At 39.4% G+C, this 15,858-nt stretch overlaps 1 protein-coding gene across 33 annotated transcripts in view; it reads right to left on the bottom strand.

The window, feature by feature from the left end:
• The window catches only part of Arpp21 (cAMP regulated phosphoprotein 21), a 164,612-nt gene that overhangs the window by 83,210 nt on the left and 65,544 nt on the right, over positions 1-15,858 (bottom strand). For 16 of the 33 annotated variants that reach the window (XM_028787084.1, XM_028787093.1, XM_028787099.1 and 13 more), the window contains one exon: positions 6,082-6,190. In XM_028787084.1, coding sequence (XP_028642917.1) covers positions 6,082-6,190 — 109 coding nt within the window. Of the gene's footprint in view, positions 1-2,786; positions 3,826-5,619; positions 5,711-6,081; positions 6,191-15,858 lie in introns of those variants that run through there. The other 17 variants (XM_028787079.1, XM_028787071.1, XM_028787076.1 and 14 more) reach the window with 5 other exon arrangements.

Genomic DNA, 15,858 nt, shown 5'->3' with positions numbered 1-15,858 from the left:
AATAACATTTTTTTCTAAATATGACTGACAATAGAGGCATACTGGTTTATTATTTGAGAGCTAAATTTGTCTTTACACTTACAACTGTTAGGCTCTCAGATAGCAATCTTATCCCAAGGTACCAAACTTTCGAAGCCATGTTTGAAGTTATTTCTAGCCTATCACCAAGGCAACATGCCTATCTTGTTCACATGGCTCCAGATATAAAAACACACAGGCACACGTGCACACAGGCACACATGCACACTGTTTCTCAAACACTCACCCATCTGAGACACATTCCTCAAAACGTTCAAGAAGGTTTCTCATTTTAAAATAAACTTGAATCTTGCTAAAGTCTGAAGTTTCTATTGTTAGCCCAGGTAGGGAAACATATACACACACTCAATAGTTGAATAGCCACTATATGAATGATAATTGGTAAGCAAAATTGATTTTGTTCATTCTGGTTTTCTTTAACCATGCGAAAATAAAACCAAAAAATAGTTAAAATAAAGATTAGACTTCTAACCCAGGGTCCTTATGCTGGGTCCTTTGTATTGGTTAAATAGTTCATTTAATGTGAAGTCACTATTATTTTGTGGGAAATGATCGTGTACCTCAGCAGCTTGTGTGGGTGACAATGACCCATCAGCTTGGGAACTGTGGGTACACAGATGAATGTCCCATGAAGGAGGCTGTCAAGGAGTGGTAAGTAAAATATGTCAAGGTGCATATTATTCAATAAAGTTCATATGACCATGTTATATCCTTGAAATTTTGAGTTGATAGTTGCTGTGGTGACATCTTGTTAATACAGCATCATCTCCCATGCCTTAACACTTACAGCCTTCCCACATTGTTCTCAGGGTTGTCTGTGTGTCTCACAGTGTGCAGTTGGAGGGGAGGGAATGGCCGCTTCCAAGATTACATCATAGGAAACTGTTGCTTCCATTTCTCTCATGAATCACGTTACCTTTGGGAAGTGAGTCACCATTTCTTGAGACACACAACTGTCTCCAGGGAAGATCACCTTCAAGAAAATTTCAAACCACAGACTGGCTCTAGTGAACAAAGGTGACCCTCCAAGTCACCACATGAGCAGATCTGGAAACAGCTAACAATTCCTCAGCCAAATCATCAGGAGCTAAACGGAAACCTCTATTAGAACCTGTACATTACCACTGCCCTCCAAGCTACACCAGATGCCTAGCCCATGGAGATGGTGAGGTCATAAGTAGATTTAGCTTGCTTTGTGCTGGAAATTTGGGGATAATTTATCATTTTCAATAAGTAGTTAACTGCAGAGTACCAGAGACAAAACTGTCTCTGTGGGCCAAGGGAATGGCAGGGAACATGAAGGTTTCTCTCTTGGGCTTTTAGGGATCATGAGAACTTACAGGAAGGTATTAAACAATGGGAGGGATTTTTCCCCTTAGAAACACAACGTCATTTTACTTATGCTATCAAGAGTGTCACTCAATTATGGAGTCTCATCTGTGAGTGTATTTTGATGGAAGAAGGCTCATTTTAAAACCCTGTCCTGCAATATCAGGGTGATAAATGAACTGGGTCAGGGGTTAGTGAGAGACTGGCAATAGTGTGGCACCTAAGCTTAGGTCTGCTTTTCATTTGAATGGAGTGTTATCCATTCCTGTGGCCAGTAAGTCTTAGCATGGCCATAAGTGCCTCAAGTCTTTTCCCTGGAACCTCTGTGCCCAGTGAAGGAAGCCATGCAGGGCCCTTCTCCATGTGGCTAGCTTCCTGTGGAAGTAAGAATTATGGGTTTCATTCTTATCCCAGACAGATATCTGAGACAGTGTTTCCTGGGCATAACTTTATAAAGATAATAATGAAAACAAGGTTTTCATACCCTGTCTGTGGGATGGACATTTGCATCTCAGTATATTGAAGCATTCCAAAGACTTGATTTGTCAAGAGTAGGAGGGGAAATTTCTGGTCTATAGGTAAGTACACGTATGAAAGAGGAGGTAATTGAAGACAGAGAAACAAATGGGCATTCTGGAGAGGTTGTCTTTATGAAGGTCTTCAGAGGAGACTAGGCTGCCTCTCGCTGACTACAAATGTACTCTTCCCCTCTCATAGCAAGGACAAAAGTTTTAGTCATTTTATTCCCTTATCCAGTGAGAGTTTGCATTGTGGCATGTTCTGACCATAACAAGAGTCTTAGCAGCTCTCACATATTTTCTAGACTTGCGGCCATACCTCCAGCTCTGTTTTCCTCTCTCATGCCCCCCTAAATTTAAGAGCTCTGGACCAGAGTATTCAATCACTAAATTTCTTTTTCAGTGTTTTCAAGAAAAGTGAGGTTGGGAACATATCAGGGTAAAGCCAGCATGAGAGATGTTGTCTCCTGTGCTGCTTCAAGAGTTGTCATGAGTAGGGGATGCTGACTCTTGCCTTGGCTTGAAGCAGCCCTTGCCCAAACTGAGGAACACAGTGTGGAGCTGGATTGGCATATCCCCAAACAACAAGCCACTGCAACAGAGAGAGAGAGACCCAACCTGACTGAAGGTATGGGAAGTGTTGACTACAGAGGACTACACTGAAGCCTCCTCACTGCTGTCAGGATTTGGGCTCCCCATCACCCAAGGAAACTCCTGAGGACTTTGGAGAAGAGGAGGCTATGGTAATTTCTTGATGTTTTAACTTATTTTCTTGAGATTCAGCTTTTAATTTTTACATTTTAATTTTTATCTAATTTAATTGCATTTGGGTTTGAGCATAATGGTTAAAAAAATAAAATTAATAAAGAATCTCAACCACACTTTTTTTGTTTCGTTTTAAACAACAACAAAGAAGTTGTTTAGTGAATATTCCCTTGACAAATTCTTCATAAATCTGATTTGATCTGAAATCAACATGGAGATGGATATTATCAACTAGTATTGTCATAGTGAGGTGTTATAATAATTCAGAAAATAGTGTGTGTGTGTGTGTGTGTGTGTGTGTGTAAGAGAGAGTGCACTAATACATAGTGCTTTAAACTTCTATGTTCTGTTGATTTTGAAATAAAAAGATATTTTGTTTGCACTGTGTACATGTGCATATGTGTGTGCATCTGTACAACGAGTGTGTGGTATACGCACACGTGTATGCCTGTGTGCGTGTGTGGGGGTCAGAGGTCCACATCTGGTGCCTCTTTCTATTGCTGTCTCTACCTTATTGTTTGTAGCTCTAAGAAGCAGAAGCTGACAATAGACTACACTGGTTGACCATTGAGCTCCTGGGATCCACCTGTGTCTACCTTTTGTGTTGTGAAAGTCTATCCCCATACCTGTTTTTGCAAGGGTGCTAGAAATCCAAACCAAGATTCTCATGTTTGTTCAGTAAGAACTTCACTCCCTGAGCCCTCTCCCTGGCCCCTAATACCAATATACATTTTCTTAAAAAGTCACTTGTAGGTGATCTGTTACCTAGTATAGATGTAAAAGAATTTCAGAAGTTGACAACCCTTTCTGTACTGTATCCTTTCCTGATCCACACCACCTCTCTCTACCCTCGTAGGTGATGCCCTGGGGGCACATACACAGACTCTTAAACTGTTTTCACCACCACGTCCCTGAACCAGATTCTCTCCCGGAAACACTTGTGTTTTCTGCTTTGTAACTCATTCCTTGCTCCCAGCCTCTGTACTTCCTGCCAGATCTTTGTCCGAGAAACGAGGAGCCTTTCTGCTGATGGAAGGACCGTACTCAAGAGGCAATGAAAACAACTACTCACATCATGTGCAAATATTCTCTCCCTCACTCTCTGATATTCCTCTTCTCTCTCTTCAATTGATTTACTTCGTCTGTCATCTCTAAATGGGTGCATTCTGTTCTGCTGAACAGAGAAAAGAAATCAGGAGGGTTATCCATGGTGAGCTGTGAAACAACCGTCAGCTGAGACTAACAAACGCTCATTTAGATAACCAGAGCCTGACAAGCCCCACCCCCTCTGCTCCCTGAGGAGTCTAGGCTGGGAGACATAGATTTGTGTGTCTATACATTTACTTATGTGTGTGTCTGTGCATATGCATTCATGTGTGTGTGCATGTGTGTATGCATGACTGTATGTGTGCATGCATATATCTCTTTTTTCTGTATGTGTGGTGTGTGTTTATGTGTGTGTCTGTGCATATGCATTCATGTGTGTGTGGTGTATGTGTGTATGCATTTGTGTGTGCGTATGTCTCTATGCATGTGCGTATATGTGTATGCATGTGTGTATGTGTGCATGTATGTATCTCTTTTTTCTGTGTGTGTGGTGTGTATGGGTGTATGCATGTGTGTATGTGTGCATCCCTCTCTCTTTCTCCCTCTCTTCGGTGTGCCGGGGTGTGTGTGTGTGTGTGTGCGCACGCATATCTGTGTGTGACCTGCTGACATAGGAAGGATTTGCAACTCCTGGCTTCCTCCATTATGGAGAAAAGTAGAACGAATATTTCAAAAATGAGCAGGCTTGCATATGCTTCAGGAATTGGCCTAGAGTTGGGATGATCAGGAATAGCCTTTTCCACCTTTGCTGGGTGTGTCTGATCATAACAGGAGGCAAAGCATTGATGAAAAAGAGGGAAGAGTGAGTTCAGGGGGCCTGGAGGGTGAAGTGGCTGTGAATATTTGGGATCTCAAGAAAGAGCAAGAAAGTAGAGAAAATGGGGACCTTAAAGAGCCCTGTGGATGATCTCTGGCTCTGAGGCCATTTTTGTTCACTCAGTAGCTAACCCTGTGAATTGTATGGAGAAGACAAACTCAGCCTAGAAAACCTGTTTGCTGGTAATGGTCAGCACTGAGAAAACTCAAAGAACAATCCAAAGAACCCAGCATGAGAACTGTGTGTCTTCATCCTTTCCCCTGACCCATGACCTGCTTCTCAGCTGTCTCCCTCCTATTATTTGCCACTGTAGACAGGATCCTCTCTGCTCTAAGCACATTCATCCATACGTCCACCAGACACCCATAGAGTACACGACATAGGCATGTTTGGAGTCAAGAAGAGCCCCAGTGCAGCCCTGGGCTGGTGGCAGCAGTGTTGAGAGACACAGAAGTACAGATGGAGAATAATAGGCTCTTAAAAAACAAAAGCAAAAACAAAACAAAACAAAACAAAACAAAAAAAATAACCCATTGCACTGAGAGATGCATATGCCGGCTCAGAGTGACTCACATTGAGTAATTAGGTGAGATGCTTATTGTCTTACCTTCATGAATTCTAAAGCAAAAACATGTTTCAAAAATACCTATATTGATTGTCAGATAGCAAGTGCAATTGTCACAGCATTCCCCTGGCTTTCTGACATTCTTATTGTCATTAAATGTTTTGGGGAGGTTTATCATTTACTTGCTTGTAACCCTCTCCCTCCTACCCACACAGAGAAGAGATTCAGTAAGGTCTCTTTACCTTTGGTCAAGGACCACGATTAAGGTTGTTTCTAGAATGACATAGTGTTTTGTCACAGGCAAAATACACAGCGATCAGTTTCTGCTACACTGCATGCAGACAAGCAAACACATTACATAGACTATAAAACACGGGAAGAAGGGTGTGAGACTAGAATGTAAACTTGATGCTTTGCTGTGAAGACTTATTATTATTAATTTTTTTTTTAGGATAGTTGCAAAATCCTCCTGTCCTCACCATAACAAGGTATGTTCTTTACAGCTACACCGGTGGCTCATCGGTCCTCTGTGATAATCCAACTCAAATTGTGCACAACGGAAGGACAGAGCTGTAGGGAGTGGAGCGACTGGCAGAGTTACACACACATCTGGAAATGCAGCTGACAAGCTTACCCCCACAGCTGGAGCTTGCGGCATCCCGACCCCCACCACAACATGCAGCAAAGACTGCGCCAAGCACCACCCATGCAGAGCCCAACACAGAGCCACTGCTAAGCAACTGGAGCAACATCACATGGCTACCCAGTGAATGCTGGAGGGGGAGGCAATAAAGGCCAAGGAGTTGGAGAGAGGGCAGCAGTTGTCAGAGGCAGGGAGTAGGGCTGGGAGGCAGGAGGGGACAACAGAGGGGCAACAAGAACATCAGTCAGCCCACCTTCAAAAACAACAATGTCAGCCATTCTCAAACTTGAGAACCAACCTGATTGTCTTCTTTATCAATACTAGAGTTATCTCGCTTCAAGATAAACCGCTTCTGGGATTCTTCACTTTTTTCATCTTTTAAATGTTCACAAAACCTTTGCTCTGGTCTGCCAGCAAAGTAAAACATATCAATAAAAGGAAGTATTGCTTTTCCATCTGAATAAACTTAGTTTGTAGTGAGTTTTCCCTCCCCACAGTGACATTTAACTTAGAAGAAAAATGAAAGAGAGAAAGAGAAAGCTTTATATTTGGTTGGGAAGTTAGAATTGCTGGCAATATCTAGGCAGGTCATAACATGTCACTCTACACGGGGGTTACAATACCTTTTGTCATTTCCAATTCAGAACCTTGTTTGCTACATGCTGACCATCACAGATGAACATACAGAAACATTTCAGGTTATCGATACACACAATATTTGCTTTGATGTCTTCATTAGCTGTTTGGGCCTTTGGTGGCTCCTGAGCACATAATTTCCCCCGTTTACACCCTCAATAGAATGTTAATGTTAGTATTTTTGGTGCTGAGGATTGAACCTAGGAGCTCATGCTTGCTAGCACAGACTGTAACTGAATTACATCCCCTGCATCTTCAGCACCTCCAGCATCTCCAGCATCTCCAGCCCTCTTCCTCCTTGTAATTTTGAGGCCCAAGTTACACAGAGTAGACTTGAATTCACTTTGTAGTTCAAGCTGGTCTTGAGCCAATGGCCTCCTGTCTTAATCTCCTGAGTGGATGAAATGACAGGTGTGTACCACCAGGCCCAGATAAACATACATGCTTAAAACACAGAATAAAACACAGAAAGCATCCTCTCATACATGTCTGGTGACTGCCTCTTAGCACATGGTTAGGGTCCTCTGAGTGGCGAGAGCTTTGTTCAAAATATATTTCTGCTTCTCCCCGATTCCAAATACTCTGGGGATTTGGCTCCTTTTAGCTCCTGACCTTAAAGACCTTACATTCTAAATTAGTTCAGTAATTAAGAAAGCTAAAGATATTTAGTTTAAATAACTTGTTAGCTGATTGGTGTGAAGGGCTAAATAGTTGACTGCTGCAGACTGGCCAATTGATTTTGCCAAATCTCTTAACCACTATGGGTTAATTTCCCATGAGCGACACTGCACACATCCTAGAACTCAGTGAATGAGTTGGGGCTCTGTTTCCTCAGACGGGACATGCTGAAGTGCTTCTCTCTGGGTTAAGAACAATGTCTCAAGACTTACGGAGTTCCTGCTCCTGGTGTCACAGGCAGTGGAAGCCACTTTACAGTGCTTGTGTGCTACAATGGGTGACAAACAATCAAGAAAGCTGTTTCTCACAAGCAACACTTTGGTTAAAAAGGGATGTTTGAAGCTTCTAATTCAAGTCAGGATGAGAGGCACTCTCTCCTCAGCACCTGTCCATAAATTAGGACAGTGGTAATGAGCAGACAAGAGCAGAAAAGCTCAGATGATGCCAGCTACACTGTGTACAAGTTTAGCTTGATAAAATGATGCTATTCTCTCGCCCCATCCTGTTGGTAAATTGGGATGCAGAAGGAGCTAGTCTTTTTTTTTTTTTTTACAGATGAAAACAGCATCCCTCAGTGATTATTTTGATTCTATGACTACAGATTTGCTCACAGTCTTCAAACAGCCTGGTTACAATTCCATGGACACTGTGATGCAGTCTCTATGATTATACAGTACACAGTGGGCTGGACATAGGGACTGGAAGACTTGCCCTTCAACTTAAAGAATCAAGAAGCCTCATCACATCATCTTGCTGATCAATGTAAACATTTTCCACCAAACATAAAATATAACAAATGACACAGAAGTGGAAATAGGACATTAGAAATGAACAAGTCTGATATAGTCATCATACACTTGAGTTCCTTGTTGTAGAGTGAAAGGTTTAGTTAGTAACATGTTCAATTATGGTTTGGGGCAAATGACAACTCCCCCAAATGACTGAGTATCCTGGTATTTCTAGCCTATACTTCTTTGGCTGTTACATATTTTCATTCTTTTACGTTCTTTTCTCTTTTTTTGTTTTCTTCTTTTTCTTTTCTTCCTTCCTTCCTTCCTTCCTTCCTTCCTTCCTTCCTTCCTTCCTTCCTCTCCCTCTCTCTCTCTCTCTCTCTCCCTCTCTCTCTCTCTCTCTCTTTCTTTTTTACTTTTAAGCACAGCAACTGACATAAGGATGCCAATTTAAATAAAGATGTTGATTGCATCAGTGTTAATTACATCATTATAAATGCTAATTAGTCTCTTCTGGTATCCTAACACACTAGTCTGTTAAGCCCTAATAAATGAAACAATTTGCCTAAATTTACAGATATCCTTTCTGTATTTGTTTTTAACAGGCTGCAAATATTCACACACAAGCGAGGGGTCCCAAGAACATGAGCATTTTGAAGCACGAGCCCAGGGTGCATTTGCTGAATCTAATTTTTTTTTTCAGATAAAATGTATTTGAGTGAGAACTCAAAATGCTAGATGGTAGGCACACTGTTTCATTATGAACCTTTAGCCTTAATGTTCATATCTAAACCTGGTGCCAGCAAAACACTTAGCAGAATGAATGAATGGATGGATCAATGTATGGATGAGTGACAATTTAGCCTGTAAAAATCATCCTAGCTCAGGGACTGATTGAGAGCTCCTCAATCAGATATGAGGTTATAATTTCTGTAATTATAGAATAAGACATCAGAGAATTTGGTTAGTTGGAGCATAAATTTGAATTGAAAACAGGATGGTCATTGAACACTGGATTTATGTTTATTAATCATTGTAATCATTTTACAAAAGACTGAGAGATCTAGGCTAGAGAAGGAATCTCAATCCTCCTTCTTGGCTTTGGAACACCTTAGTGTAAAGTGTGATACATTTCTATTTCAGTGTTCCTTCTGAAATCTCATTTCTTCATAGTGTTGTTATTTATAGTAACATATATCATATATATGTATGCATGTATAAAAAATACTTTGATAGCATGATGAAACTTAATTAGAAGAAATATCGCTATCCATAACATAAATATTAAAAATGACTCATACTCCGGTATAAATTATATAAAATAAATTCTCAGTGATTAATTTGCAAGTATTGTCTTCAATTGTGTCTTCAAAAATTAGAAAAAGATTAGTTTTTTAAAGTTCCTTGAAAAATATTTTGGATGCTCATAAAGTAATTTTGAGGTTTGTTTAAAAAGAGCCAAGCAACTGTAATAAAATTTTTTTCCAGGATGACTTTATGGAGAACCACTCATGATGTCAGAACTAACCAAAGTATAAATGGAAAAACTGCAGTTACTGAATTAGAAACTGACAATGGGCCATTGTATCCCAGCTATTAAAAATCACTTTTATAACTAATTGAACACCAAACTAGTATTATTTCTGAGCCATATGTTGAATGACATTGAAGTAATTCACTTAGGAATAGTATTTCAAATGGTAATTAATTACTCTTAGTCTATGAACACAGAAATGCAATTCAAGAACAATTTCAAAGCTACAAAAAGCCATGTGTTTATTAAATGTTGATAAGTTGCCTTCGCTATGTACCTCATGGACATGCATCATACCAGCCTAATTTGTCACATTTATTTTTATTTTAATATTTTTAAGAATTTGTTTCATAAGGTATCATGTCTAGCTTTCAATATATCATTACCAAAACAGGTAGGACATAAAAGTAGTGCTTGTTTTGGATGGGAAAAAGCTTCCTCATCTCCAGGTAAAAAAAATCTATAGCACATATAGGAGAATCACTGCTCCCAGTTGGCACACACTGCTCCTGTAAGGTGAGTATGCTTGCATCTCCAGCCAGTAAGTAACTTGGTCTCTTAGGGGAATAAAAAAAGATTATTTACGTTTACTCCACATTTTTCCTCCTATGGATGAAACTCACGGAAAAGAGGCTGGGGGATGACGATAATCAAATCTTTCTTCAACTCAATCCATCCCAGTTTTAGTTCAAAAAATTTTTTTCTCAGAAGCTTAATATAAATGAACATTCATTATTACTGTTATTTTAGTTTCACTTCTCTTCAAGTATTTTTCAACAGTTTAGCCTTGTTGTTAGGTTTTTAAGGCCAAACTTGTCACTCATCTTCCAAAGACCAAGCTTGTTACTCATCTTCCAAAGAGTTCAGCTGAATCTCTCCCTCCCTTCCCACATGGAAAGGAAGAATTGAACTCTCTTGATGGTGGAGGGTGGGGGTAACAGAGAGGCCTTGGTGCAAGTCATGTAGGCTGAAGGAAAAGTGCGGCTGAGGGGAGATGCCATCTCAATAAACAGCTGGAAAACAACTGGACAGTGGCGCAAACAGAGATGGCTTTTAACTGTCAAAAATATCAGATAGAGCTACGAGTATTGTGAACATTTCAACTAAAATGTTAACAGCCATGGGTCAAGAAACAAAAAAGCTCCTTATCCTTCATTCCACTTGGTCTCCTTTTAAATGGTATCATAAATGTTATATGCTAAGAGAGCAAATGGTGTGTGTAATTTTGCGTGTTTTTGAAAAATAATTTTCTTTTATATATATGTATGTATACTGCATTTATTTACTATTTACTTTGTGTGTGCACATGGGTACCACATTGCCTATGTAGAAGTCAGAGGACAACTTGGAGAGTAGGGTCAAGCACAGACTGAATCAATTTACTATTTTTTATACCTTTTGTTATTAGGATCTTGCAAGTTTGTGTTTAGAATTATGGGTGTTTTTGCAAAATCATTTTCTTTATTTTGCATGTATGGTAGTATAGGTATTGACATGTGTATGTCTATGCATGTGTGGGAGGGTACATGTTCCTCTCATACATTTTTGGAGGTCAGAGGTATACACTGGGTGTCTTCCTCAAGTGTTTTCCACCTTATACTTTGAGACACCATCTCTTTCTGCACCTGGAGCTGCTGATTCGGTTCACTAGCCATCAGATTCCAGAGGCCCTCCAGTCACCGACTCCCCTGAGACTACACTTCTGTGGCACTGTACCTGTCTTTTTATTTGGTTTTTGGAAATTCAAAGTAAGTGTCTCATACGTGAGTAAGGGGTGTTTTATAGATCAAACCACCTTGCTAGCCACTTTCTTCTGGGTTCCTTTAGTGCAATTAAGTGTTCACAGGAACATGCAGGCTAACATGTTATTTTGGTTCCTCTTTACTGGGGACTATCACAAATGACACTTAGCAGAATACTCAAACCTGAGTCTGAAAGAGTCTTTTAAATTGGTGCTTTTTCCTTGGCAAAATCAAACCAAACCACCACCAACAACAACACTACCACCACTACCACCACCAATAACAACAACAACAACATCAACAACAAACCACCTTTGGCCTATATGGATGAAGAAGTGTAAACATGACAATGTGTCTTGATAATGTGGTCCTATGTCTAAGAACAAATGTAAAGGAAATGCTCATAAATGAATACCAAATTCCATTTTATAACACTGGAAGAATGCATATCTCCTGTACTGCATAAGGAACTTGGGATATGTTATAGTAACATGAAGTTCTTTAAAATAATATTCAATAACATTGACCACAAGTAAAGGCTCTGTATAAAACATGAATACAAGTTGACTATGTTTATGTTCAAGCTATAACACATGGAAACAGGAACAATGTTAGCAGAAATCTTATCTCTGGATGGTGAGCTGGCAGGCAGCTTTATTTCTAACCCTGGATAGATTTGTGTTATAATAATCATAAATGATTTTATAGCAACAAAATAATGAAAGTTATTATCTCAGTTGGATAGCAAGGCAATTTAGCAACTTAATAATGGCTCATACCAAATCTTTGGATTATAGACAATTATTCTTATATTTTGAATATTTACAAGATACTCTTTCATTGGATGTATTATTTAATAATCTGGTAATTGGAGATTTAAATGTTTTTTGTCAAATTATTTCTTAATCTGTTTATTATACTGCAAGGTTTTGGAAATGCAAGATTAAATTTTTCTCTTTGTACAATTCAGATTTCTTACTACGACCTTCTAGTACATGAAAACTCACCTCATCCTGAAAAATTCCTGTGTTTACTGGAATGTTATACTTGATTTGTATGAGTAGACATTTTACCAATGACAACATGATAATGACCAAATGGTAACAATCACAAGAAGATCTCTCTCTCTCTCTCTCTCTCTCTCTCTCTCTCTCTCTCTCTCTCTCTGTGTGTGTGTGTGCATGTGTACTATAAAGAAGACAAAGCAACTGATAATTGAGAACAAGACTTTAAAAAGATAAACAGGATACAATGAAAAATTTAAAAGGGGGAACTAAGTCTCATTCAGTTAAGACCCAAAATGGTATTCTCAGTTTGCGTGTCTAGTTATTCATGAACTGTATTGAGCACAGAGTTTCAACACTGCCAACAGGCGGATACAACTAGATCACTGAGCTTCAGGGCACTGGTATTATTTGTTTTAGTTTGTGCATATCAAGGGTTTGTATAAATGAAAAATAATATCTACAATGCAGAAAGTAAAAGCCCTTCAAAAATGACCGATGGATGATTTCCCATGCAGCATGTATGGAATACTGTCGAGTTATAGATTTGGATGGAAAAGCAATGTGCAATACTTGCCTAAGTTCATGAAACTGTACAGACATTCCTCCATGTGGATCCCATCAGTGCCAAGGGGCCTACAAAGGTTACTGCTACTCAGAGTACTGGCCAGTTTTTGTATCACGCTGTTGGTTCACATTTGGGATTAGCTAAGGTTAACTTGAGGTTCTTCAAATTTCATGAAACCTCAGTGGTGTTTCTAAAGTAAATCTATGAACCAATCATGTGGTTTCCACCCACACGTGTGATACGTGCTTCAATCTGCTCATCTTTCCCCCCTCACCAGCGTCCACCCTGACAGAAGACACACCCCTCTGCATGTGGCTTTTCCATGGTTTTTTCTTCCAACACTTCATTAGTGAGATGATTTTTATTCAGTTCTATCATATTAAATTTATGAAATTTGTAAAATTCTAAGCTTTTTCTCAATGATAATAAACTTACAAGATGCTTAGAACCCAACTGTACCTTATCTACATCCATAAAGAATCTTCCATAAAGAATCTGGGAGCAGCAAAGGGAGGAAATGTGGGGTGAATATGATCAAATTACATTGTATGAAATTTATCCTAGTTAGGGTTTCTATTGCTGTGATAAAACACCACAACCAAAAGCAATTTGGGGAGGAAAGGGTTTATTTGGCTTACACTTCCATATCACTGTTCATTATTGAAGGAAGTCAGAATAGAAACTCAAGCAGGGCAAGAACCTGGAGGCAAGAGCAGATGTAGAGGCCATGGAGGAGTGATGCTAACTGGCATTCCTCATGGCTTGAACAGTCTGGTTTCTTACAGAACCCAGGACCAGCAAGCAAGGGATGGCCCTGCCCACAATGGACTGGCCCCTCCCACATCAGTCACTGATAAAGAAAATGTGCTACAGGTTGGCCTTATAGACTGGTCTTATAGAGGCATGGTCTCAGTTGAGGTTCTCGGTCTCAGATGACTTTAGCTTGTGTCAAGTTGACATGAAACTAATCAGCATGAGATTCTAAAAGAATTAATAATTTTTATCATAGTGTTATATTAATATATCCAATGACTCTAACTTCCATTCCCTAGAGGAAATTCCAGTGTATTTCAGGATATGAATCAATGACTGCAGAGGAATTTACCATAAACTATATTTACTGTATAATATCATTACTATTAAAATACTTTTAACATACAAAACAAAATTGAGAAACTTAACATACTGTGTCTTTTCAGTCTTGTACTTTATTGATTGTGTTATTATTATTATTGTTATTTTGACAGTTTATGCAATCTTTATATAGGAGGAGTCTGGCTTATTTGCATTGTTGTATAAGGTGGAAAAATATAATGTGTACTTTAACACACATAAAAGGACTGAATAAAAGCAATCATAGCAATTCTGACGTGTTTGGTCCAATACTAGTGAGTCTTAAAATAATAGAAAATCTTATTGTACAGTTTATATTTTCTGAATAGGCAAGATTAGTAGGTATGCCAATAAATTATACTTTAAGTTTTATTAGATTTTATTTACTCTGTGTGTGTGTGTGTTCCATCAGGTAACTTGTAGGAGTTTTTTCTCTACCTCACTGTGTGTGGCCTAGTGATTGAACTCAGGTTGTCACGCCTGGTGGCCAGTGTCATTACTCACTGAGACATCCTGTCAGCCCAGCGCACACAAAGAAGTATTTAAACAACATTTTCATCTGGGTTAGAGATCAGCTTAATTATGATAAATCTAATTTGTGTCAGAATATTTAAATAATGTTCAATTAATGAGTGTCCAAATGGGCCAGTCAGGTGTTTATGAAAATAATTTTGCCTTTGAAACTATGAAAAATAATTGGTGTTTTGAGGAATGAAGGACTTTTTGTTTATAAGTTATAATGTTTGTGTGAAGTAACTCATTAAAACTCACAGGTAAATATTGTAGTTCCACTAATAAAGAGTTGCTAGTGAGGATCGGTTGATAAAGAACTGCCCTTTGTTGTCTTTTTGTTGTTTGCACACGTAAAGAAACATAAGGTTTTTCTCTCTCCTGATTTGATGCAGAGGGAAGGGAGAGAAGGGGAGGTTGGGAAGCTGGGGGCTGTATTCCTCTGCGTTCACTGTGGGATCTAGAAGAGGCTGAGGTAGGGAAAAGTCAGGATTAAAGGTATTTTATATGAGCTCATTTCTTCTGGTAGACTACAATATGTTTGACAGCATATTGTAAAGTCCAGATCAGGTGGCACTCTCATCTTCAAGTGTCCCTAAAGTCAGCCAAGACAAAACTGTCAGTGCTGCAGGTGAGTCTGGATGCGGCAGGGGCTGGGGTGGGGGTAAGTGTGCTCTTACTATTGACCCCGTTCCTTTGGTCTTCAGTAAACATCTCTGCATGTTGACTCAAGCTTGTGCTTCCTCAAAGAGCTAGTACATACTTGGGCCAATAGTCTATGTAGTGCTCTTTGTGTAGTGCCCTTTCTATGACTGTCCTGAATACATAACATGCATTATGCATTAAATGGAATGCACATACAGTCTTGGATTTGCACATTGTGAGTGTGCATGTGCACACACCTATACATTCAACCAGAATGGAGCTGATTTCCCACACAGTGAACAACAACAACAACAAAAGGCTAAGAACTTTGATTTTCAAAGCGTGAGACCCACAGTACTGAATACTCGAGAAATATTTCTTTGCTGAACATACTTTACGGTCATGGAGTCAGGTTTTGTTTCACTAGTAAGTGTGCTAAGATAATTCATAGTTTTACCATCTACTTTAGTGCTAACATTCTTTATTTTGCTACTTAAACACTTTGTGTGTGTGTATGTGTGTGTGTGCTCAAGTGTGGTGTGCATGTGAGTATGTGTATGTGTACCGGGTGGGAGAGTACATGCGCATGTGTGTGTGAAGATCAGAAGCCAACTTCAGGTACCATGCCTCTGGACATGATCCCTCTTGCTTTCTTTGTTTTGTTTTATGTAATACAGAGTTCTCTCAGGACTGATATTTTCCAATTTGGACAGGCTGACTGGCCAGCAGGCCTTGGGGAGCCTCCTTCTTCTCTCTCCCCAGTGCTGGGATTACAAGCATGCATCACCAAGCCTAGCTTTTTATGTGCATCCTGGGGATCAAACTCAGGAACTCATGCTTGCAGAGTGAGCACTTTACTGACTGAGCTGTCTCCAAATCCCTTTGCAGAGTTTTAAAAATAATCAAATGCAAAT

This window comes from Grammomys surdaster, unplaced genomic scaffold, assembly GCF_004785775.1.
Source record: "Grammomys surdaster isolate TR1022 unplaced genomic scaffold, NIH_TR_1.0 125606, whole genome shotgun sequence".
Taxonomy (NCBI): domain Eukaryota; kingdom Metazoa; phylum Chordata; class Mammalia; order Rodentia; family Muridae; genus Grammomys; species Grammomys surdaster.
Note: the sequence above shows the minus strand (reverse complement) of the source record. Positions and strands in the feature narration are given on the sequence as shown.